Below are 27,008 nucleotides of genomic sequence, written 5' to 3'. Positions count from 1 at the left end.
TCTTGCCGATGTTGAGCACTACACGTAACATTCTGGTGTAGCACCGGTGAGTTTCTAACTTTATATTTTATGATGATGGCAAAAGCCAATGGGCAAGCAGATCTGGTCTTAGTAAATTGGGAGCCAACCAAAAATAATTCATGCAAGCCCCCGCCAGGGTCTATTTGCATGAGGCCACCGCTCAGGAGATATGGATGCTAGGAACCCACAAGGCTGAGTTTGTGGTTTTGAGAAAGGTATGAGATGAGGGTACTTTGATTTGCTTCTGTAAAAAAAAAACACAAAACAAGAGACAAGCCAAGCGGAGTACGTTTTAAACACAAAGTGTACCTCCAATAATAACCGCAGCTACAAGATATGGGGATACATTCCTTCAAAGGAAAAAAAAATAGATTTATTTGCATTTAGAAAACAAATTTGGTTAAGAGCTTAGACATGGAACATTTATAAATTCAAGTAATACATACAGTAAATAGCATATTTGCAGTACTCAACTTGAACAAAAAAAGGACTTTGCTATCATGCATGTAAGAATTCATCTGTCCACTGCAAAATCAAACAGGTGTTAAGATTCATAAAATAGGAGTTTAGTTATCTTTCGCATAAACCACGACATAGTTCAGAATAAATACATTTATTGTTGAGTGATCCAACTGCTCATTCAAGACAATCTGTTAAATTTGCCTGTCATAACCAATGATAAACATGCCTTTAAGGTAGTTTGACTGTATTGGTGTCCTTGCATTGTCAAAAACACATCACATGTTGGTAAAAGTACCAAACCTTAACACAGCAAAGAGTCGTGTGAATGTTAAACTTCATCAATGACAGTATCTCAAGAAATCAAAGAAAAATAAGTAGGGGGGGGGGGGGGGGGACAGACAGACAAAACAGGTCCAGCCAGTTCTCACTCTTACAATGATCTCATAATTGGTTAAATGATGCATTAAAATGCTTCCCATAATCCAATAGAGGGATTTTTGCGTTGTTTCAAAAACGCTATGGTCCTGCCTGACCTCAGGGCTCGCCAGTGGAACTTGGTGGAGCATCAAGTGCTTTGTTTGACGAGAACAGAACATGTACGTATTTATACATTCTAAATACGAGATGTGTATTTGGGTTTGCTGAACAACCTCGCCAGCTGACACTTTTTAGGTCACCAAAATATGTTGGCACACCTCAGTATTATTTAGTTTTTTTGGGGGGGGGAGGGGGGGGGTGAAAGTTAGTAGAGATGAAATCAGTGGGATTTAAGGTTTTATAAATACTGAAAATGGTTGATGTATTGTACAGTATGATGGTTAAAAACAGGGACTCCGGAAGGAAAAACAAAATCCTGATTCTTCTTCTCCTCCAACAAGCCAAGCCTCTGATATCAAACACCTCAATGGTTATATAAGTTAACAGTAGTAGCTTTCCCATAGTATGGTGTCGCAAACAAGTAGGGGAAAAATAGCCCTCCCTCCCTCCCTCCCCAGATTGATGAGCACAATCCACATTAACTGCATATTTCATCAGACAATCTTAAGGCCGTGTAAATAATGTACCTTCATCTGTACAAGAATCATGTCCCATAATTCGACGCTGGAGTTTTACAAAAGTGACCCCTTAAGAAGTACAAAAGCTTTGTACTACCGGAGGCCTCCCAGACAAAGTGAGCGGAGAGATTTGAGAATACCTGTCACGTTCTCTCTCTCTCCCATCGCACGTCGCCTTGGTTTTGCACGTCAGTTGAGGTCATGCTTCGTTTCAGGCAAACTCAAAACTCTCACCAACATGCACGCACACACACACACACGCACACGAGCAAGCACGCACGTAGACACACACACACACACACACACACACACACACACACACACACACACACACACACACACACAGACACACACACACACACATACCAAGAGGGAGATTGTCCTGCATCCACAATACTTTTGTGATGTCAGGCGATGAGACTAGGACTTGAACGCAGGGTTTCTCCACAGTGGCCTGTGATACACCCAGCCTTCACCCTGGAAAAGGACCAAAGAAAAGAACACAACAACCTCAACGTGTGACGTAGTACCTACTGTTATTTGTCAAACATTAATGTTGCTTATTTTTTATTTTGACCAGGGCAATGACGTATATAGCGTTTAAGTTGTTTAAAAGAGACGTACTGTTACTGTATCAGCAATATTACATTTTCCTTTAGAGGTTTAAGACAGGTTTTTATTTATCATTTTATTTTGTATTCGAATGAAGATGGCACTATCATTCCACTTGGTCAGCTACACAATTAAACATGATTACGTTCCAAGATCTGTGGCTTTGTTATATATCATATTCTATTCATATTCATGTACAATGGCAGTGATTACAGTACGTTTTCATTACACTTTGAGAGAGCATTTCATTGTTTTATTTTGCAACTGCATTTGATGTTGATGATGCCATCTTGGCCACTCTCCCTTGTAAAAGAGGTTCCTATTGCAATGGGACTTCCTTATATTATATAGCTTGCCACACGTCTTTCAAACAGAGCTGAACTTGTTCCATATCGTTGCTGTCGGGAGGAAACCTCATAACTCAATTTTTGAGTTTTTAGATTTTATTTGGCATAAATCAGTGCTATTGAACACCCTTCACGTCTGTGTGTTGTTTCGAAAATATTGAACCAATGGAAAAGTAGTAAAAAGTGCTTTGGACAAAACCTCTTAACTCCATTGGACCCTCAAAATGTCTGCTAAAGCAACTAACTCCACCACCTCTCCCCGTCTCATGGAGGTAATTGACAATATATAAAGTTACAACACCAACTTTGATGAGGCAGTATTGCTTTGTTTTAAAAACACAAGGTTTTCTTAATTTCCTGAAAAATGAACATTTTAGAGTTATGAGGTTCCCTCCCGACAGCAGAGACATTCTGCAGAATTAGGGAAGGAGCACTGAATCCGTCACTGACCTCGCTCTCAAAGTACTTGGTTCTCCATGGTGTGTCTGTCTCCGTGCGGTGCCTCACGTCTGCCCTTTGTCTCTCCTCGAGCATCCTCTTGTGCTCGGTGGCTTTGTCGATGTCCTTCTTGCGTAATGACTCCGTCACATACTGCCACAGACGCCTGGAACACAGCACATGAGTTATTCAAAGACAAATGTTCAATATCTCAGAGACTTCCAGTGCCGGTTTGACAGTCTGAGGGAATAATTGCTTCCGATCCAACACAGACAATGTCTCTGTTTTGTGGCTGTCACAGCATCACGCGACATGCACGACATTAACGTACTGCAGCCAATGCTACAGTCATCACGTGTGCTCCCCACCTCACGCCTTTTAGTTTGTAATGTCCCAACTGTAATATGTATCGTGTAAAGCAGTTGTTCCCAAAGTGGGGTCCGGGAACCCCCAGGGTTCCTTGAGGGAGTTCCAGGGGGTCCCCATGCTAAATGATAGTTTGGAACCAAATGGACCCTTATGGTTCTGTAACTCAAAGAGTGTATAAATGGAACCACATTGAAGTTAACTTTGATTTTACAATATATATTGGGGTCCCAGTCAGAGATAGAAATGCCATTAAATTGGTAATTCAGGTCAAACGGGGGGCCCTTGAAATGGTTGAAAATCACTGCTAGAGCCGAAAACAATCTTCTCTTATGGGGGTCCTTTTCATATTTTCAAATGAGGGTCCGTGGGCTAATCAGTGTCAATTTGGGGGTCCTTGACATGAAAATGTTTGGGAACCAGTGGTAATAAAGGTCATGTTTGCCATTGTCCATCATTAATCTAAAATCACACCTGTGTGAACTGAGTGGTGCAAATCCCCCCCCCCCCCTCTCTCTCATTAGCAGGCAACAGTGCAGCACTATCTCTCTCTCTCTCTGTTTCTGGCACAACAGCGCCCCTTTTGGTACTCATTGGTACTGGTGCTCATATTCACACACAAACACACACAAACATGAACACACGGTTGACACGGACATTGCTGTTCCTTGGAGTGGTTGCACCACTCAAAAAGCTACTGCACTTTACACTTGAGACGTATCTAAAGCTATACAACAGAGACGTCATCTGTGGAAGATAGTATGAGGCTTGGTGGGCAGTCTGGTCACCAAGTCTCATTAGATGTGCGGAATTCCTTGTCGTCATCCATCCTGAATGTCTGCCTGTACCACATGCTGCTAAAACATTTTGAACTGTAGTGTATAATCAGACATTACTTAAAAGTTGGTAATGTCGGATTATATTACTTTATAGAAACGCTACATTGGAGAATCACCAGCCGTTTCTTTTCACCAGACAGACTCAATAAACCTGACACGCACGGAGGTTGGCACCATCTTCCCCAGGCACCCTGACTAACCAGTAGGGATGGAGCTCGACAACAGATACCCAAAAAAAGCTGATAACAAGCTTATTGAGTACCCGTTATCAATAAGCTTTGAGCTTATCAAGCCTGTCATGGAGCATAGCGACCTATGATGAAATGTTTAAACAATCAAGACAAGAGGCGATCAAGAAATATATGTAATCATCAATGCTGGCACAAACATGTCGGCCTAAAAGTGTATTGATAACTGCCAACCAGCGATGTCCGGGTAAATAAAAAGTGACGATACATTATATTAACCAGTTAACAATTTCTTTAATATTATTTTATTGGTAAAACTGGTTAGAAAAGTACTGTATTTGAAGGCCCTTGTTAAAGATACTGGTTCTGTTCGGAAATTAATTGTCTCCCGTCTTTCCACAAAATAATAGAAAATGCTCGATAGTGGGCTCGATAAGCCTGATCGATAAGGTCCTCGTTATCAATAGAAATTAACGAGCTCCATCCCTACTAACCAGTAGGAGTTATGGGGACTAACTCCTATCACGCAATTCCAGACGGCAGATTCGTCGCACCATTGGAGCCAAACTGCACCCGGAAGTTCGGCAGAATGCACTGGAGTCAATGAGAGCTCAGTGACCAGCGCATGAACAAACACTATTTCTGAGTGACTGAGATCTTTTGTAAAGTAATCACTTCTGGCAAATAACAGAAGACATGATGTAACACATTATTGTCTGCTGTGTTGCTTTTCGATGTGTACACTGTGTAATTTTATAGAGGTATCTAAAGAGCAAAAAGTACGTTTCTGAACGTGCCAAGTATCGCGAGACTGTCCACTGTTTCCTGTCTGGCAGCCAAATATCACGAGACCCCGGGAACAGAAACGATACCTGCTGCTGTTTAAATCCTCAAATAAAATGATGCACTGTGCACTCTGTGCACATCTAAAAGCAACGGATTCGAAAACAAACTGTGATATGTCTTCTTTTATATGCCTGAACCGATGATATGACAAAGGTCTCAATGGTTCATAAATAATGTTTGTTATGAGCTGGTCAAGCTTGCTCCATTTACTGCTTTGTATACATGTCACTTCCGGTGCGAGATTTGGCTCCCATGAAAGTGTCATGGCGCAGCACAGTCACGTGACCATGACACTTCCTTCTCTAATTGTCCTTGCTTTACCCTGGGATACTTGATTAACCCCAGAGTGAACACATTTCCAATTTTCCTCACCTGGATTCAGTGGGTGCTTGCTTATCGTTGGGTCGAACACGTTTCTTGGTAACTGGCAGCTTTGTGACGTCGATCACCCGCGTCTCTCCACTGGTGTAGGCGAACTCCAGGACGCCGTTCCACTCGCCCTGCACGCGACACACCACCACGTTGCTGCCGTTGTGCTTCACCTCGGCCGTCACCCTACATTTAGGCGGGAAGACGTATGTTTGAGAGAGCAACCATTGGCTGTCAGTTCTAGAAATGCAACACTCGTGTATTCTGCAGTGCACATGAGTCATCATGACCACTCACTATTCACTGAAACGGACCTTGGGAAAGCTGAAAAGTTGGGTGCAACTGGCGGCCCCTACAGGTATGGTGTGTGCGATAAGAAGTTTTGAGATTACCATAATGACAGCAATCCTAAATCATATTCTATCATATTCAAGGGCCTTTGGAGAGAAATGAGACAGACCCCAGTCACTTTAGACTAGAGCACTGCAGAGGGTGTGTGTGTGTGTGTGTGTGTGTGTGTGTGTGTGTGTGTGTGTGTGTGTGTGTGTGTGTGTGTGTGTGTGTGTGTGTGTGTGTGTGTGTGTGTGTGTGTGTGTGTGTGTGTTGCAGTCTCCAACAGTTTGTACGTTGTTAAGAAACAGGTACATAATGACTATCATAAAATCAACAATGCACTCCCCTCTGTAAGTATGAGCTCTGCTCAGTCATAGGAAACTATTTGATCTATTTAGATTCTTGGCAAAGAAATGTATCTTCATTTTATGGAAGACAGATGACATACCTTCAGAACATATGTGGACGGCCCAAATAATGTCACTATTACCACTGGAGAGACTTAAATATGAAACACAAAATAACACAAGCTCGTATGATCTACAAGCTCATACGAGCTTGTAGATCTGCTATTTATTTAAGAAATCTTGATAATGTGTCGCAAATCTTTGAATATAATATTCTTTCAGAGTTTTTTCAACGTTTTAAGTCAAATCTTTGCTTCTGGGGATCCCTGGAACATCATATTTTCAGATGGGGGGGTCCGCGGCCAAATAGATAATTCTGGGGGTCCTTGACATGAAAAAGTTTGAGCAGTTTGAGTAAATGGGTTAAAAGCATGACTGTAGCATCACAATTATCCCTTCGCTAAATCCCTCCCCAACCCGTCCTTGTCCAATAGGCACGTTAGCAGCAACGAGACAGGTCAAGCTGTCCTTCTCACCCATTGAGATGCAGGTTAAATGACGGGATTTCTCCACATAAATAATGGATCATTTCAGAAGCAAAACCTACAAAAATGTCTTCTAAATCTAGTCAACCAGGCCTGCAGTAGGCCATGCACTGGGCAAATGTGCATGACATTATTTAAATAAACTAGAAATACGAGGAAATGACAGTGGGAGAAATCAACTTTTAACGACCGCCCCGACAGGAGTTTTCATGTTGCACGGTAAGACACAAGGTCATTAGTATTATTGCCATCACCTGGGTGGGTCAGTCGTGTAACTTTCGACATTAAGCCGTGTATATGTTCAACAACACAGCCATGCAAAATAACATTGACAGCTATGAGGTGGCGAAAGCTTGACCCGCATAGCAACAGTTAAAAAACAGCTAAAATATTTTGATTGGCGTGTGGTGGGGTGGGATTTAGCAAAGGGCTAATTCCACTATATTGCGTAAATATGCTCAATGTAATCTATGGAGAAAAGGCAAATAAATAAATGTCCTCATCGGCATTTGCATTCACCGGGCTGAACACAGTGAGAAATGCGTGGAGGGAGGGAGGGAGACTGACTTGTGCAGCTTGCCACCGTAGAAGGGTTTGGTCAGAAAGTTGATGACGGCAGAGTAGCCGGTCTTGGGGCAGTTGACGTTGACCTTTCCCCCCAGCTCCACCCAGGGCACCGTGAGGATGGAGCGGGCGTAGGCACAGGGCAGCGTGAAGGTGTACTCCTCCTCGTGCTCCAGCAGATTCAGGCAGCCTGCGCGCACACACACACGGACAGGTCGGATGGATAGAAGCACACACAAAACACATTAAAGAACGTCCTCTTTGCTTGCTTGAATTAATGAAAAAAAATCTACAAGCTCATAGCGCGGCACCGAGTGCCGTGTTATGAACTTGTAGGTCTGCTATTTAAAAAAAAAAAAAAACAGGAAAATGTGCCTCAAATCTTTGAATATATATTATTACAGAGTGAACATTTTAACTCAAATCTTTGCTTCTGGGGAGGTCCCTGGAACAACATATTTTCAGATGGGGGGGCGGAGGCATATTACATATCATTTTTGGGGTCCTTCACATGAAATATTGAGCACCACTGATACAGAAACATTGAGCACCACTGATACAGAAACAAGGTTTTTCAGAAAACTGTCATGATTGATTATTGATTAGTCAGGCCTAAATGGGTTAATAATCAAATAAAACTTGATTTGTACAGGACTTTTCTTAACAGTGTTACAAAGTGCTTGCACAGTTCAGTGCTTTTATACTGATCAAACAAAACAATAAAAAAAAGTCAATAATGCAATAACAAGCATTGTCAAAAAAACAGAGCAACAAGGCAACTGGCGGCCCGGGGGCCACATGCGGCCCCCACCATCATCGATGGGGAATATAAGCTAATAGAAACTGCAGGCTTTCTAGTCCTGAAAAGTTGCAATGCGAAAAATAATCTGCCTAATGTTGATGTCTCTGGAGGACGGGTTTATGAACTGCCCACAGCCCTCCTATGAGACACAGACTGAGTAGAAAATATTTGTGCCATTTTATCATGATTATTAGTAAGGACCTATTAAGATTGGTTGAAAAGTGGTGAAGTGGTCCTTTAATGTGGCCCGGAAGGTAATATGACAGAATACCGATATATTATTGATTTCAGCTGTTACAATTCCAAACATGCAAACATGACCCACTTGAATTACTTCAGTCTGTAGCTTAATGACAAGAATTAAAATGTTATTGTTCAACAATAGAAAAAAAAGAAAAATCAGGATTTCAATTCAAATATATCACAAAATAGCTGATCTACAAGATCAAAACGCATCACACTTTGACACATTTTGAGCTTTAGATCGGCTATTTTTGCTACAACAGTAACAGTAAGTGAGTGTGGAAATATAGTGGCCCTCTCCATCGTCAAAGTTGCCCACCCCTGACAAGTGATGACCAAGTGAAGTGCCACAGTTTAATATAATCTGAAGCACTTTTGTTTTTGCCTTTTCTTAGTGGCTTCTGCCGTTGTTACCAGTTTTTTAATTGTTCATTCTAGTGATGCACCGAATATTCGGCCGCAGAAAATATTCGGCAGAAAATACATTTTCAGCCTATTCGGTTTCGGCCCGAATAGGCAGAAAATATATCACCGAATAGTGTACGCAATGAATGCATTCAAAATAGCTGAATAATTGTTTTATGGACCCATAATAGTGATTATTTTTTAAGTTAAGTTTTGCCATAACCATTTATTTTGCCATAAATCAGGTAGCTTTAAGGTACGGCCATGACAGCAATGGTAGGAAATATCATATTCGGCCAACTGTTTCCTATATTCGGTTTCGGCCAAGAATTTCCCTTTCGGTGCATCCATAGCTCATTCTATGTTCATTCTTTTTTACCCATTGATTTTATGTGTACTGTTTTAACCTGTATTATTTGCTGCCACTGTATGTAAAGCACTTTGTATCTTTTTTTTGGAAAGGTGCTATATAAATAAAATGAGTTATCAGTGAAGGCCTTTGGCCACCAACCCTAACGTAGTGACAACCAGTAGACCCAGACCAGATGACCTCAGGATACACACTGGCACATAGGGTTTTAGCATATCAATTAGATCGCTAGTTGCAAGACCATAAGAGCGTTAACCTATTTTGGGCAGGAACCCCTTTTGGTGTTTTGTATGTTATGCTTTAGCTATTGAAAAATAGCAGATCTAGATCTACAAGCTCATATTGCGGCACCGAGTGCCACGCTACGAGCTTGTAGATCTGCTATTTTTGGAAAACGTGGTGCAAATATTTGAATATATATTCTTTCAGAGTGAACGTTTTTAACTCAAATCTTTGCTTCTGGGGGGTCCCTGGAACAACATATTTTCAGATGGGAGCCAAATACAGATAATTCTGGGGGTCCTTGACATGAAATATTGAGAACCACTGACATAGTTCAACATAGGGTTTCAGAAAACTGTCAGGATTTAGAAGACATTTGTAGAATCGTCCTCAGGTCTAAATGGGTTAAAGGTTATATTAGACAAATTGGACCCCCAGGTTTCAGGAAAAAAAAAAAAAAACAGGAATAATCACATTGGTTGCCAATGGAGCAGAGACCTTCTAGAATAAGAGTTCTTGAATTGAAGGGGACCAAAAAGGAGAATCTCAGATTTATAAGAGTTTAGCTGTAAGACATTTGGAGAGAGCTCCAGGAGTGATTGTCGGCCAAACAAGTTTTGAGAGAATAGTCAACTGGGGTCGGAGCCTTTGAGTGAGAAGATAGCTTTAGATGTGCACGAGGCAAGACAATTAGTAGCACATAGGTCCCAATATGACACACACCCGGACCCCCTTCTGTCAGCTTCACTGTGGCACTACGTGGGCTCAGAGCCATCTAATAGAAGAGTTACGACATTGAGGGGGCAGAAACCGAGCTCTCGAGCGCTGTTCATGCAGCCTGAACTGAGACAAGCTGGAGTTTGAAATACATTGTTTTCAACGAGGGCGGCACAAAGAAGAGCAATTTTAGGCATGTGTGCAACATGCCAACTGTTTTAAAGTATTTTACAGTCACAACTAAAGTCGCTGTAATCTTTATGTTGTACCATTTCTACAAAACAATCTAAAATAAAGGGATTTAAGATCATTACAGCTGGGCTGTTGCCTGGGTCCAATGCATTTCTGCCTACTTCCGGTCCAGGACTTGTCCCTATTTGTTGTCCCCATTCTCAATAGAAGTCTATGTAGAAGAGCCGCCATTGGACTGAAGCCCCATGAAGTGAACAGAGTTTTCGTAACTCTGTCTTACTCTATGGCTCTACGTGGGCTCACCTTCTCCATGCATGGTGACTCCGATGGACATTCCCATGAACTTGCTCTTGGTCCACACGTGGGTGTTCACGCATATTCGCCGCTCCGGGCATTCGGCGTAGAAGCCAGACACCGGGGGGTGGTGGGACACCTGCTCGGCGACGTAGCGCAAATAACAGTCCTGGTCCTCCTGAGGAGGGAGCTCTTTGGCCCCCCCGGGCGGCCCCGGGTCGGGCCTCCGAGGGACCTTCCACGAGCAACGGAACGTCTCTCCGAGGATGGGGTTGTAGGGCTTCTTGGCGATGGAGCCCTTGCGCCCCTCGTGGAAGGAGGTGAGGTAGTACTCGACGAAGCGCACCATGCGGTCCTCCGGGCTGGTGCCGTCGGTGATGGCCAGGAAAATGTCCGGGTGGGACATGAAGTCAGCGTACATCTCTAGCAGAGAGCGCTTCTCCAGGATGAATGTAGGCAGGACCACCTGGAAGAGGAGCAGTGGTGGTGGTGATCAATACAAGTCAATCGATAAATCAACCTCTGACGTAGCACACATACAATGGAAACATAGAAAACCACTTAAGCCCTATACATTTCATCGTATGACAAATAGGTAGTGGTATTTAGGGAACATTTTTTAAAACCGTATTATATAAAATCGCACACGCGTGAAGTGAGGGCCACTGTTATCATCTTCCAACATCGCTACCAATGTATATATACATCTTTTATGATGTAATTATCAGACAAAACAAACATTAAACTCTGTCCATTGTCAATGGTGTTTTTAATGTTTGTTTAAGGAAAAACAAACATTAAACCTGTATAGGAGGGGCTAGGGCTTTAAGCAACCTTGTTGGTACTAGTTGATAAGAAAAAAACAAAAACGTTTATTTTTTTAGTTTTATTTTTCTCGTTTTTGTAGGCCTCAAGATCAGCTAGATTATAGTTTTTACATAATAGGTAGGCCTAACAACTAGTCGACTAGTAAACTAGGCAACTAGTCAACTAGTAAAAATCACTAGAAGTGAAAGCCCTACATCATTGATATAAATACTGCCCTCGCTGCGACCTTCACTTCCTTGGCCTTGATGCCGTCGTAATGACAGATATTACACTTACACTTGCTGAAAAACGCGTCGCAGCGTTGTGAGCTTGTGGATCGGCTATTTTCAGCACACAACCAAGTGTCAAAGACTTATACTGGGGATCTCTTGTCCACTAGTCCCTTCCTAACATTTTAGTCTAGTTTTTATTTGTTGATGAAATTGTCAATATATTTAGCCTTAGTTTTAGTCATCATCATCAGTTTTCATGTAGTTTCCATTTAGTTTGTAAGTGACAAAAAGGTAGGCGACGAACATTTTTCGTCGCAGTTTTAGTCGACAAAATCAACACCGCAGCGCAACGAACACAATCACTCGCTCAGCCAATAGTAAATAAGAGCAGCTGGCGACAGAGAATTAATTGAAATCACGCGAAACGTAACACACACTCGCACATGATGACCCCAAAGGGTCTCGATGTCCACTTTTGTTTCCATCTGAAGATAAAGCCAGTGATTTCCCAAAGCAACATTGGATAAATCAGACGGAAACCCAAGAGCGGGATATCCAAGCACGAGCACAAAGCTGACACTGCGGGATAGAATGTCTCTACACAGAGACTTCAGCCTCGCCTCCCAGCTTAGTGTGTGTGTGTGTGTGTGTGTGTGTGTGTGTGTGTGTGTGTGTGTGTGTGTGTGTGTGTGTGTGTGTGTGTGTGTGTGTGTGTGTGTGTGTGTGTGTGTGTGTGTGTGTGTGTGTGTGTGTGTCCATGTCTGTTAAATAAAAGTCAGTACGAATGGTGGCGTTTATCATGCAGCCCTGTGCACAATTTAGATCAAGGGTTCCCAACCACAGGTACTAGTACCACTGGTGGTACTTGAGCCCCCCCCCTCTGGTGGTACACAGAGGAGTCCGTCCACTAATGGTGGGATCAGCGAGAGACTGGCGACGTATTGAAGCCGTGCCACGGCGTAAATGTAATAAACACAACCTAACAGGACTACAACTCGAAATGATTATGGAGATATCAGATTGTTGTCCCGCTGCTTCCCGTTCATCGTTTCTGCTTGAGAGAGCAGGGCAGGAGGGAACTTGTGAACTCAATACAGCCGCAATCTGATGGAGTCAGGTTACATGTAAACACTCTCTCTCTTGCTGGTCTACAGTACACTACACTTGACTTAGTCTCGCGTTACCAGACTGTTGACTCTCGCAATGTGACTTTATATTTTGTCAATGACTTGCATGAGAGGGGGAGAGGTAGTGGAGTTAGTTGCTTTATAGCAGACAGTTTGAGGGTCCAATGGAGTTAAGAGGTTTTGTCCGATGCGTTTTTTTTTTACTACTTTCCATTGGTTCAATATTTTCGAAACAAGACGTAAAGGGTGTTCAATGGCACTGATTTATGGAGAAGAAACAAAAATCAAAAATGGAGTTATGAGGTTTCCTCCGGACAGCAAACGATGTGGAACTCAACCTACCCGCGTGAGGTCCATGCCCAGCTTGAGCTGAGACAGCAGGTGTAGGATGACGCTCCGCTCCTCCTCCACCGCTCCCAGCTCCTCCTCCGTCTCCACCACGGTGTCCTCCACCTCATCCTCCACGTCGATCTCCTCCCTTTCCTGCTCCTGGTAAACAGGGACGTGCAGAGAGTGTTAGAGAGAGGCAGGGTGCTGAAATTCCGTAAGAGGGCACTTTTGGAAGAAAACAGCCGATCTAGAGATCAAGATCAGGGGATTTCAGAAAAAACAATACTCGGGTATGGCATGGAAAGGAGATGGAGGGCATTTGCATTTCTTTCACCACAGTAAAGGTGGTTGCACACCGCGTTTTTCAGAAAACCGATGGAGAAACGCCGCTAAAACTCAGAATTCGCGCCCGGTGTGTGGAGACCTTTAATGCTGCATTCATGGTCTGGAGGAGAGGGCAGTTGTTTTACAGACGGGTAAAAGGGCAGGGGCTGAAGCCCCCTTTGATGTCTATGTGTGCGCGTCCCTGCCTGGTAACGCAGGGTGAAAGGAGGCAACCATGGAATCAGTGAGACAGGCTTTACGTAAAGATGTGTAATAAAATAAAAGAAAGAATCCCACCCGTGTGAAGTGAGGGGCGCTGTTATCATACATCATCATGATGCAACATAGAGCTTCACAGTCCCGCCCCCTACCATGGCCCAGGAAATGAATCACAATGCATGTTCCCATAGACATTTCAAAAAGTATTTATTTAAAGACCTTTTAAGCGTCGTACGAAGCCAACTCGAGTCGTGACAAATCATGACAACACACAATATTTTGGACCAAACAAATAATTACATAGAAGAAAAACAACAAAAAAAGTGTTGTAACCTGCAGTTTTTTTCTACTTTCTAATTCTTTGTTTGGCCCGAAAAATTGTGTTTGTTGTCATGATTTGTCACGACAAGAGTTGGCTTTGGCCGTGGCGTAAACGTCTTTAAATAAATACTATCCGAAATGTCTATGAGGAAAATGAACGGAGAATCATTTCCTGGGCCATGGTAGGGGGGGGGGGACTGCGACGCTCTATAGAGCTTCGCAGTCCCGCCCCCTCCCGAGGACCAGAAGTGAATTCCCCGTTCATTTTCCTCATAGACTTTTCAAAAAGTATTTATATAAAGGCGTTTACACCGCGGACAAAGCCAACTCGAGTTGTGACGACAAATGACAGGTAAACACAATGTTTTGGGCCGATCAAATCATTTGTAAGAAGAAAAACATGGCAGGATACAACACTTTGTTTTGTTTTTCTTCTTACAAATTATTTGATCAGCGAAAAACATTGTGTTTATTGTCATGATGTGTCACGACTCCAGTTGGCTTTGTCCGCGGCATAATAGTCTTATAAATAAATACTTTCTGAAAAGTCTATGAGGAAAATGAACGGGGAATTCACTTCTGGTCCTAGCGTCGTCATGAAAGGGGGCGGGACTGCGACGCTCTATTTGCTCAGACACTGATGTAAAATTCTCCATTCATTGTCAATGGAAATTGTTTAGGACGAAAATCTACACTAATAGCTGAATATAGGAGGGCTAGCCTAGTGCACTCAAAAAAGAAAAAAGAAATCACACCCGTGTGAAGTGAGGGGCGCTCTTATCATCTTACAACATCAAGTACAACATAATGTTTGTTTATGCAACGGGTGCTAATGTTTGTTTTAGTCCTCAACACAAACATTACATTTATCTTTATTGAGGGCATGTGTGCGGCGTGACATCATCATCATACCCGGAAGTAATGCGGGAACGCCTACTGAGTGGCAAAAAAACTACTTTCTGGACTTGACAGCCCATACATCCAAACAGAAAAGTCCTATCTGATTGCATTCAATGTCTTTAAACAACATTAAATTCACTTTGCCACTCGATTTGTCACTCGATCTGCCATTCACCCTCTATCTATTGTCTATGGCGTTTTCTTAAACAAGCATCGTTGAAAAACAAACATTAAAGCTGTATATAGGAGGAAGAAAGGCGACATCACATAGTGAATCGAAACTACAGTGAATACAGAATCTGCACGCCAGAATAGTCGCCATACGGGCATGTTATGTTTCGTTCATGACACCCTCCTGACACCATCCACGCGATAATAAGGGAAGGGATATACAGTTACACGATACCCAATAATGAGCATCATTATTTATCATTATCGTGCCTTCCGTGCCACAAGGCACAAAGTGGACAGGTAACAACAGGAAAATAGACCTGTGGCACGCCAACTTTAAAGGAGAATGCCATGCTAGAAGGCTTTCTTACCTTTATTTGTAGTTGTTACGTCCCCACCAAAGAGGTCCAGGTGTTATTTCTCCCCTTATATAAACCCATCAATGGGGGTTGGGTTTTTGTGCTAATTCGCTTATTTCCATCGAAATAAGTAGTAAAGTGTGCCGCTTGGGATACCATTTACATTATGAAGAGAGGATACTGTATATACAAAAAAAAGATTTTTGAGCGATGGAAATAAGCAAATTAGCACAACACCCCAATGCCTCATTCAATGCAATTCAATTCATTGAGGGCTTATGGTAGGGGAAATAGCCAATAATGCGCTTTTGCACAAAATAACACCTGGACCTCTTTGGTGGGGACGTAACAACTACAAAGCCTTCTAGCATGGAATTCTCCTTTAAGTACACCATAGGGGTGGGCAACTTTGAAGATGGAGAGGGCCACTATAGTTCCACACACACTCCAGAGGGGCCACATTGCATATTACTGTCGTAGAAAAAATATTATATATATATATATTATATATATTGTATATCAAAAGTCCATAAAAAACGTGCTGCGTGATGACGTGTCGAGGCCCACATCGATAAAAGCCAATAAAAATGAAGCTCACCCGTTTAATTCCCCATATCTCCGCATCCGTCCAAACAGGCAAACACAGCTGCAACTGATTACAGAAATCCTCCGTTTTTATTCCCATTCAAGATAACATCCAGAGAGTGTATTACTCGGTTTCAACTTCATCATCACGCTAAAATATGTATCTGGAAACATTATAGGGTAGAAATAAGCCACATAACAGTAAACTGGTACAGCTGGCCGTCTATCTGAATTGTAAACAAACACACAGCATGCGCTGGTATAGCATAGCTACCGACCCTAGCTACCGTCCCATCGCCTGAAGGGATGCGACGCTCTGATTGGTTCAGAAACTTCAGACCTGTGTTTCAACTTGAAACCGTTTGAAACTTCAAAATAAAATGTCCACCATTTCCGTTGCATTACACCTTTAAGTTAACTTTATGAACTATATATAAATACATTGGACATAAAAAAAAAGACAATTACATTTTAATAGACTGAAGTAATTAACACTCCGATTGCCCGGGGTTATTTAATCCATTAAATCATAGCGGCCAGCGATTTATAGCAGCAGAGCACTTTTACCGACGGACCGGATGTTATTCCGGATGTGGATGTAGCAGCTAAATGTAGCCAAAACACTCTAGAGCCGATCGACAACAACGGGAGGTATGATAAATTATATCGCGACTAGCGACTGGACCGCGGTGGGCGAGTTATTAACGTTTTAAGATTTTTGTTCTCGTCGGCTAAACATTTTCGATGACGCCAGTTGCCCATGTATGTATGTATGCACCACGCTATGAGCAGGACACCATCACGGGGGGTCTTAAGCCCTAACCACACCAAAGGGTCACCATGCAACTCCTGGGGTCCAAACGTTTGCAAGGAGTTAACGCTAAAACCGTCTTGACCCTTTGGTGTGGTTTGGGCCATTTGAATTCCATGCGTTGAATCACTAGGGTCAACGTGCAACAAGACATATCACACCGCAGGGACAACGCTAAAACCGCCTTGACCCTTTGGTGTCGTTAGGCCGGGGCTTTACTTACCCCAGAGAAACTGCAGGAGTCGGGACTGCTGAGCTCCAGGCGGCTGCCCTCCAGCGCGTCCTCTCCTGTGGCGTAGCTCGCCAGGGGACTGCCGCCGTTGTTCAGGATGTCGGGGTTCTTGGGCTCCAGCCACTCGATGGTGGGACCTGTCGCAGACGACGAAGGCAATACGGCCGAGTGTTCAGAAGAAGTGCTCATGGTACAGACCCCCCCAGCAGCACCACCACACTGCAGCCCCTGGCAGCCGCACCACACATGCACACGCACGCACACACACAACCACCACAACTACCACCGTGCACACACTACACACAGCGCACCATTCGTTGCACGTCACCCCGTCACTGCTCGGCCTGCTGTCTGGCTGGACAGGTGGCTATCCCCAAGACAACTGCACGAGACCCATCGGTGTAACCCGAGCCCTCCCCCCACGATAAAAGGGAGTATCACGATACCTGGCCTGTGCCGACAGGAAGCATCCTCACCCTCCGATTGGATAAGCCCCCTCCATGGCGCACGGGCCATTTTTGAGCATGTTTGGGAGTGGGCAGATCTAATTCTAATTAGCCTCACACGTCACTTGACAACTTGATCCGATTGGCTGTCACCATGCGCTGTCCCGTTGTCTGGGCCTAATTAAATATGCATTCGGGGTAAATGGAGCTTCCACGTCAAACTGCGGGACCTCAGCCGGCCCTTTTTTCTACCGCATGTTGCACTATTTATTCTCCATATCAAGAGGCATTTGAGGGACTCATTGTCCCAGTGAAACATTTCAGATGGGGTATTTAAATGGGTCTAGTTTGGTCACTCTGTCCCAAGTACACCGACTGCACCCTGTCCCAGTGGCATGCGGCTGGCGGACATGTCTGCCCATCTGAGATCTAATTACCTTGGAGACGGGCGGTAAGAATAGGGCGCAGGTTCTCATCCATAATGCAGAATAATTCCACCGTCCGGGCAACGAACACAGACTGCATATGTAGATGGAGCACAGCCCAGCAGCCCTTGTACATGGGCCTTATTTACACGATCCCTGTTCGTAGGTCATTTCTGCATAGAAACTAGTGATTGTGGACCCAGCGAGAGGACATACAGACAGTCCCATAGCGTTGCATTATGGTCCTCCTTTAAAACCCATTCTGTACGGGAACCCCTTTTGGTGTTTTAACTAAGCATTATGTTATACTTTAGCTATTGAAAAATAGCAGATCTACAAGCTCATAGCGCGCCACCGAGTGGCGCGCTACGAGCTTGTAGGTCTGCTATTTTTGAAAATTCGTGAAAATGTGGCACAAATCTTTGAATATATATTCTTTCAGAATAATTTATTTCGACGTCAGGCCTAAATGGGTTAACCCATGGGTTAAATGGGTTAACCCATTTAGGACTGAAACCAGATTCTACAAATGTTTTCTAAAATCAGTTTTTCAGAAAAACCTATGTTTCTATGTCAGTCGTTCTCAAACTATTTCATGTCAAGGACCCCAGAAAGTATATTCCCCCCCCCCCATCTGAAAATATGTTGTTCCAGGGACTCCACCCAAAAGCAAAAGATATGAGTTAAAAACGTTCGCTCTGAAAGAATATATATATTCAAAGATTTGCGCCACACTTTTCACATTATGGTGAAAGACCTTCATCAGGCATTGGCCATGAAACCTCCTCCTCACCTGCCATCATGGTGCTCCGTTGCCTGGAGACCTGCTGCAGGTGGAGGATGTGGAGACAGTCGTTCAGACAGTTCATGGTGGCCATGGACGTGGCCTTCAGCATCAGCAGGTCCTGGTCCAGCGGGGAGAAGCCTGGGGCCGGTGGCAGGCTCTCGATGCCCTGGATCAGCTCTCTGTGTTGGCCCTGCGCCTGGCTCATCATCTGGACGGATGGATGGGGGCAAACACTTTACTATCTATTCGTTTATTACCCGAGATCAGATTCTAAAACTGTCTTCAACATCCTGACAGTTTTCTGAAAAAGCTATGTTTCTGTCAGTCGTTCTTCGATTCTTCAAAAATAGCAGACCTACAAGCTCGTAGCGCGCCACTCGGTGGCGCGCTATGAGCTTGTAGATCTGCTATTTTTCAATAGCTAAAGCATAACATAATGCTTACACCAAAAGGGGTTCCCGCCCAAAATGGTTTAAGACGGGACATCATATATGAATTAGGGCTGTCAAACGATTGCAATTTTTAAATCAGATTAATCACCGCTTAAAAATGAATTAATCATGAATAATCACCAAAATAATATGCCATGTTGTGTTGTGGGAACCGAAATATAAGTGACTCTTAAAACTCTCGCTATCTTCATGTTTCTCTGTCTCTCACCCCGTTGTCGTGCTATGTGATTTGATCCGCTGCCCATGTAAACTGTGCAGCCTTTTATTGCAATAACCCATCCAGATAGGGCTTCTCCTTCCATCTGGTTTGGATCTATCAGACATCAGATACCAGAGTGATGACTAGTGCAGATTGGATCAGGGTCAATGAATGTACAAAAGGTGTAAATCTATTATGGTTTAGCAGTGTTTTTATAGGGAAATACAGATTTGGAACTAAACTTTATTGTATTTTATTAAGATTTATTTTTGGCTTTTGTGCCTTCATTGATAGTTACCGTGAAGACGGACAGGAAAGAGGGAGAGAGCGAATGGGGGAGAGAGACGCAGCAAAGGTCATCATGAACGGGACTCGAACACGCGACACGCTGTCAGGCCAAAGCCTATATGTGGCATGCACCTGGACCGCTAGGCCAGCGGGCGCCACAAACTAAAGTAACTTGTGCATAAAGTGCAACAGGACACAGAGGTCCATGTTCACTAAAAAAAACAGTTTGTTGTTATTTTTTAGGGGCATCGGGGCCTAAAAAAAGGCACTTTATTTTTCTGACACGGATTTAGGTGATGACTAAAGGGAAACTTTGCCAATTTTGAACCTACATCCCATTATTCTGATGTGAGGAAATCATCTATAGATCTATATAGCATTGGGGAAAAATACTACATGTCTTCTGTGTATTTCTCCTAGTAAATGCTAACGTGTACAGCAAATGTGCCGTTTTCCCGTCATCAGTTGTATGGAATGTACGCATGATAGCGTGAAATGACATGCCTGATCAGCAACATTTCCATAGTTGGGGCCCCGGGCCGGAAATCATGCAACTGTGTTAAAAGTGTGCTACGGTTAAGGGTTTGCAGTTAGCAACAGGTTCCCCCAGTAGATTTCCAAAGCTTTTTTTCCATAGGGTTTGTCACGTATGCAGAAAATAAGGTCCGTTCTTTTCTTAACATGATTCTAGAACAGCTCCTTGCTTTGGTCTGTAACACACAAATACTGCAATAATAGACCATTAAGTTAACCCATTTTGACCTGACATCAGATTCTAAAAATGTCTTCTAAATCCTGACAGTTTTCTGAAAAAGCTGTTTCTATGTCAGTGGTTCTTCGATTTTAAAAAAATAGCAGACCTACAAGCTCGTAGCGCGCCACTCGGTGGCGCGCTATGAGCTTGTAGATCTGCTATTTTTCAATAGCTAAAGCATAAATGTATGGTTCACTCTAAACCAGTGAGTTGATTTGTGGAGATTATACCTTGTTGAACAAAACACAGACATAAGCCATTGTTTGCTAGAGAGCTTATTTTGTCAATTTATCAAAAATCAATTCAATTAAAAAGTCCCTGTGTAGAACTTAGTAGGGTAAAAACAGGCCTTACCAATGATACTAAGTAAGGTTTGGTTCCATTCAGGTCAAACAGAGTCAAGAGTGCTAGATGTCGAGTCACTGGAAAGGCTCAACCTCGATTAGCATCATTGGTGTTTAACCTAAACCTACTATTTCGTGTCAATAGGCAGGTTTCCTGTGTACAAACATTGCTGAGTTACATTCACAGGGCAAAAGCGCTTTGACTGACAGCTGATTAGCGTCTAATCAACTAATCAGAGTGACCGCGTTTACTCGTTTAGAGCTATACGAGCTGCAGCGTGTGATCATCACGTGACCTCAAGTACAGGTTTGCCTGTACATGCTCAAAGTGGTTATGGCGATTAAAGTATAACGTGGTATTCATCGGACATTTAAACGTGCAGGCACTCTGTATAACCCATTTTTGTCTACGTACTGTATTTGTATACTCTGTACAGTGACAATAAATTGAATCTAATCTAAAAATCTAATCTAATTTAGGACTGAGGCTAGATTCTACAAAATGTCTTGTAAATCCTTAAAGTTTTAGTCAGTGGTGCTCAAACTATTTCGTGTCAAGGAGCCCCAGAATTAGATGTATTTGGCCACCGACCCCCATCTGAAAATATGTTGTTCTAGTAGGACCCCCTCCAGAAGCAAATAGACTTAAAAACGTTTGCTCTGAAAGAATATATATATATATAATTCAAAGATTTGCGCCACAATTCACGACATTTCAAAAATAGCAGATTTACAAGCTCATAGCGCAGCACTCTGTGCCGTACTATGAGCGTGTAGATCTGCTAGTTTTCAATAGCCGTACTATGAGCGTGTAGACCTGCTAGTTTTCAATAGCCGTACTATGAGCGTGTAGATCTGCTAGTTTTCAATAGCCGTACTATGAGCGTGTAGATCTGCTAGTTTTCAATAGCCGTACTATGAGCGTGTAGATCTGCTAGTTTTCAATAGCCGTACTATGAGCGTGTAGATCTGCTAGTTTTCAATAGCCGTACTATGAGCGTGTAGATCTGCTAGTTTTCAATAGCCGTACTATGAGCGTGTAGATCTGCTAGTTTTCAATAGCCGTACTATGAGCGTGTAGATCTGCTAGTTTTCAATAGCCGTACTATGAGCGTGTAGATCTGCTAGTTTTCAATAGCCGTACTGTGAGCGTGTAGATCTGCTAGTTTTCAATAGCCGTACTATGAGCGTGTAGATCTGATAGTTTTCAATAGCCGTACTATGAGCGTGTAGATCTGATAGTTTTCAATAGCCGTACTATGAGCGTGTAGATCTGATAGTTTTCAATAGCCGTACTATGAGCGTGTAGATCTGCTAGTTTTCAATAGCCGTACTATGAGCGTGTAGACCTGCTAGTTTTCAATAGCTAAAGTATAACATAATGCTTCAACCCATTTAGGCCTGACTTCGAAATAAAAAAAAAAGTCTTCTGAAAGAATATATGTTCAATTTTCAAAGATTTGTGCCGCATTTTCACGATTTTTCAAAAATAGCAGACCTACAAAGCTCGTAGCGCGCCACTCGGTGGCGCGCTATGAGCTTGTAGATCTGCTATTTTTCAATAGCTAAAGTACAACGTAATGCTTAAAACACCATAACGTGTTCCTTCCACGCGCTACGTCCAACCAGGGAAACTCCCCCCTGTCACGTTTAAAGGAGCAACTTGGACACTCAGGCAGGAAGGAAGCATGAGTTCAAGTCCGTTGCTCTCCCCATGTCCCCCATATATGGGGACTAGGTTGGCGGAGGGTGTGTAGAGAGCCCAGGATCACATTAGATAATTGGCACAGGGGTGAAAAAATGGGTTACAAAATCGAGGGATAAAAATATTAAAAAAAAACACCAAAAGGGGTTCCCGCCCAAAATGGGTTAAAACACCCAAAAAGGGGGTTCCCGTCCTGAATGGGACAAGGTACCGTACCTCCTTAGCTTCCTGCAGGTGGTCTGGAAGCAGGGATCTCTTGCTGGAGTACAACGACGAGCCTTTGTGGATCTGTGACAGGTTGAAGAAGGAAGCTGACTGTGTGTGCTGGCTGGGCCGCCGCTGGGACATGGGCGAGCTGCCGCTGCCCTGGGACGTCATGGAGTAGCTGCGCGACTTGGTTGGGGGATTGCACTGCACAGAGTAGAGGAAAAACTATTTAGTTATCAGAGGATTAATAGAATTTAACTCGTCCCAACCCAGCTCATATCTGAGCAAGATTTAGTTTGCATACTGTATAAAAGCACTACACTATACAAAAATCCAGGTCGAGTCCCGTCCACTCCCATTATAAGGGGAAGAAACGGTTGCCACATAAACACATAACACATGCACTCGTATTTCAATAGATGTAAACATCCTGATTTGTGGTGAATGGACTCAACAGCCTATCTACAATCTCACAACACATCGCAGAGCATTGTGAACTTGTAGACCGGCTATTTTTTGCTTATTCTCGTCCAGAATAAGCATAGCGGGGTTCATGTGGTTAATGCTATTCATATTTCATAATGAGTGATAAGTAGTAATTGTGTTTTGATATTTGTCAAGGTGTTTTCATATTGCTGGATAATATTCATAATTTCATATTGTACGTGCAATCGTGCATGTTTTGTTGTTTTCAGTGCTGTACATTCCTCCATCTGTCCTTCAGTTGCTTCTAAAAACACACTAGTCAAAGAACCGCTGAGCAAGGCACTGAACCCCCAACTGCTCCAGTGGAGCTGCTTAGTAGCCAACAGTATAAGACTGAGGTTGTACTGGTTGTACTGTACAGCTCCCAGGTTTTAATGTGTGTCTGTCTGTGTGTTTCTATGTGCAGGGCGTTGCTGAAACTGAGCACTTGTGCTCAGCTACTACCCTGGGTAAATAAAAGGGCTCAAAGACATCAAGGAACGGCCTGGAATTGGTCAGAAGTGCTGCCTGGGCTCACGTTTTGCTCACACAAAAATAAATCTCTCTCTCACCATACAGCTCACTGGGAGCACCTCTTCAACCTTTTTGTTTTGGAGTTGGTTAGACTATGATTTGCACACCCACACAACATGTTACACTCCATACACCACAGATTCAACTGACTAACATTGTTACTATTGAGTTTGTTTGCCATTACAGTTGCCTATGTTAAGAGTTAATAAAACAAATGTAAACGTTCCTCGTTTGTGTGGGCTTACTCTTTGTTACAGACTGAGCCATTTCTAACAATAGTAATAACTTTCCATCGGGAAAGGCAGAGGCTTTCATTAACATCAACATTTCAATGATCAACAGAGTTGACACAAATTGCTGACTCAGGTCAGCAGCAGCCTCCGCTTCCTGTGTGGAAGGAAGAGTGTAGCCCGTGATGCACACGGCTCCACAGTCTTGCCAAAGCGTTAGGGATGCACCGAAAGGGAAATTCTTGGCCGAAACCAAATACCGAATATAGGAAACAGTTGGCCGAAAACCAAATACCGAATATCCGAATATGATTAATATTATATATCTTTTTTCCTACCATTGCTGTCGTGGCCGTACCTTAAAGCTACCTGATTTATGGCATAAGAAATGGTTATGGCAAAACTTAACTTAAATAATGATCACTATTATGGGTCCATAAAACATTTATTCAGGTCTTTTGAATGCATTAATTGCATACACTATTCGGTGATATATTTTCTATTTTCAAAAATGCATTTTAGCCATTTTCTGCCAAATATTTTCTGCAGCCGAATATTCGGTGCATCACTACAAAGCGTGAATCTATTTTGCGTCCGAGCATAGGCATGGTAACGCCCCGCCTGCCTCTGATTGGCCTACAGACACTGGCCGTCTTGACTGGCAGGATAGTCTGATGCGAGGTTACTCCGTGGTGGGAATGATACAAGAGAACTGTAACTTTATTTTTGTAGAAGAGGCAAACTAATATTGTTTATGCCGTTTGCTTTGATGGAATAATTGATTGAACATGTACTCCGTAATATGATATGATTTGATTTGGGTGTGTTCTAAATAGTGTTTGTGTTGATTATTGTGTAATTTATTTGCATGTGTAAACTTGAAACATTATTGTACTGTAAAAAGGTCTCTTTTCACTTCATCTTTATCCTTTTTGAGTGGTGCAAACCACTCCAACAACTGGCTTCGTACCCGTGTACCCGTGTTTGTTCGTACCAAAAAAACGAGCATGGTTGCTATGGTTAGCAACCAAAAAAACGAGCATGGTTGCTATGGTTAGTATGTGACGTCACTGACATCACAGATATCACGTCAGATTGAATCAATCTCTATATAATCAAACCGCTCCTTCAACGCCTGAGTGACCTACCTTCAAATGACACTGTTGAGACTGAATTCATGCGGAGAGTACTTATGACACAGATGCTTTCCTGGTTCTAATGTACAGTAACTATAACAATAAATGTGTAGTTGCACCACTCAGTTCACACAGGTGTGATTTTTAGTATAATAGTATTGGACCTGGGGCCAAGTGCAACACTGGGCAGTAGACAGACAGCATTGGCGTTCATTGGTGAAGACCTTTTTATGTGCTATCCAGCATGAAGAGGATTAAGTAAGCAAGTAAGTATTAGTTTACAATAATTAGATTAATACACGATAATCAACACTAACACTAACACTTTATTTAGAACACACCCAAATCAAATCATAGTACAACGTACGTGTTCAATCAATTATTCAATCAAAGCAAACAATATTAGATTGCCTCTTCTAGCTGCCAAGCTGTCATTCCCTTATTATTTCCCACCACAGAGTAACCTCGTGTCTCGGAGGACAGTCAAGACGGGCAGTGTCGGTAGGCCAATCAGAGGCAGGCAGGGCGTTACCATGTCTAAAATAGATTCACGCGGCGTTGCCAAACAACACCTTCTCCATTCTGTTATGGTGTGACACTTATATAAAACACCACAACACAGCTACTGAATCAGAAGCCATCCATTTCACCATGTGACTATAATTATGGTTAGAGAGAGAAGATGTGACAGAAAGGGACAGAGAGGAAGTGATACAGCGAGAGAGAGAGCGTTTTGCACACGTTATCCTTGCATCCATGAACTAGAAATGCACTCTGTCGAGCTGCTAACTTGCGCCTTGCACACAACGACACAAGTAGGCCATGTATGGCCCCTTGCACACAAGTAGGCCATGTATGGCCCCTTGCACACAAGTAGGCCATGTATGGCCCCTTGCACACAAGTAGGCCATGTATGGCCCCTTGCACACAAGTAGGCCATGTATGGCCCCTTGCACACAAGTAGGCCATGTATGGCCCCTTGCACACAAGTAGGCCATGTATGGCCTACTTGTGCGCAAGCAGAGCGCGACATGAGGTGCGCTCACCACTGGCATCACCGCTTCATCGTCCCTATAGAGCTCTCTGCTGTCTGTCTGGGTACGACTGCTGCTGAGTCTTAGATCTCTCTGCTGTCTGTCTGGGTACGACTGCTGCTCCGAGTCCTAGAGCTCTCTGCTGTCTGTCTGGGTACGACTGCTGCTCCGAGTCCTAGAGCTCTCTGCTGTCTGTCTGGGTACGACTGCTGCTCTGAGTCCTAGAGCTCTCTGCTGTCTGTCTGGGTACGACTAGAGCTCTCGAGTCCTAGATCTCTCTGCTGTCTGCGTACGTCTGCGTACGACTGCTGCTCTGAGTCCCTACAGAGTAGCTACTTTGAAGTAGTGTCCGGTAGTGTCTGTTGCCTGGTACAACTGCTGGTCTAAACCCTCTGTAAATCCTCTCTACTTTGAGTGCTACTAACTAATGTCTAATACAACTGCCGTTCTAAATCCTATAGACCCGTTATTGACCTTATACCAACCTCGAGGCGTACCTTAGTTACGTCACCAAGCATGGTGGCCCCTTATTGGCTGAGAGAGGACACCGACATACATACTGTACATACCCAGCCGATCGCAGCGTTTGCGTGCTCTGCTTGCGCAAGTAAATATGTACCGATATGAACATCTAGACTAGAATGGAGCATGTGGTCTTACCTTGCCCATGGCCTCTGTGTGGTGCTGTGTGCAGATCTGTAGTCTGCTCACCCAGTGCTGCCTCTCCTTTGCATCGGTAGCTAACGCACACACGCACGCACACACACACACACGCACAAAGCCCAACGAAATCTCATTAAAGTGCTGCCAAGCGGATCCTGCTCAGCATTGATTATGTGCACTATCTCCTTCCCAGGCTGGAGATAATGGAAAACATCAAGATCAATATGTCCTGACGGACGATGATGCCAGGGCGCTCGAGGTTAAGAAAAAGAGCTGACCAGCAACAATAACACCACCAGCGTCATTCACGGGCCGTGCGTGCGTGTGTGCGTGCGTGCGTGCG

At 43.4% G+C, this 27,008-nt stretch overlaps 1 protein-coding gene across 4 annotated transcripts in view; it reads right to left on the bottom strand.

The window, feature by feature from the left end:
- Nucleotides 1–358: 358 nt before the first annotated feature.
- osbpl11 (oxysterol binding protein-like 11) overlaps nt 359–27,008 on the bottom strand; it is a gene marked incomplete at its 5' end in the record, with an annotated part of 34,349 nt that continues 7,699 nt past the window's right edge. For 2 of the 4 annotated variants that reach the window (XM_079495462.1, XM_079495463.1), the window contains 11 exons: nt 359–2,015; nt 2,948–3,101; nt 5,547–5,729; nt 7,336–7,522; nt 10,587–11,043; nt 13,087–13,233; nt 15,967–16,020; nt 16,988–17,133; nt 18,661–18,862; nt 22,613–22,807; nt 26,663–26,742. In XM_079495462.1, coding sequence (XP_079351588.1) covers nt 1,959–2,015; nt 2,948–3,101; nt 5,547–5,729; nt 7,336–7,522; nt 10,587–11,043; nt 13,087–13,233; nt 15,967–16,020; nt 16,988–17,133; nt 18,661–18,862; nt 22,613–22,807; nt 26,663–26,742 — 1,862 coding nt within the window. In that variant the 3' untranslated portion in view covers nt 359–1,958. The remainder of the gene's footprint in view (nt 2,016–2,947; nt 3,102–5,546; nt 5,730–7,335; nt 7,523–10,586; nt 11,044–13,086; nt 13,234–15,966; nt 16,021–16,987; nt 17,134–18,660; nt 18,863–22,612; nt 22,808–26,662; nt 26,743–27,008) is intronic. The other 2 variants (XR_013789144.1, XM_079495464.1) reach the window with 2 other exon arrangements.

The sequence above is a fragment of the Electrona antarctica genome (assembly GCF_951216825.1).
Source record: "Electrona antarctica genome assembly, chromosome: 24".
Classification (NCBI taxonomy): Eukaryota; Metazoa; Chordata; class Actinopteri; order Myctophiformes; family Myctophidae; genus Electrona; species Electrona antarctica.
The sequence above is the reverse complement of the archived record's forward strand: the minus strand, read 5'-3'. Positions and strand labels throughout refer to the sequence as shown.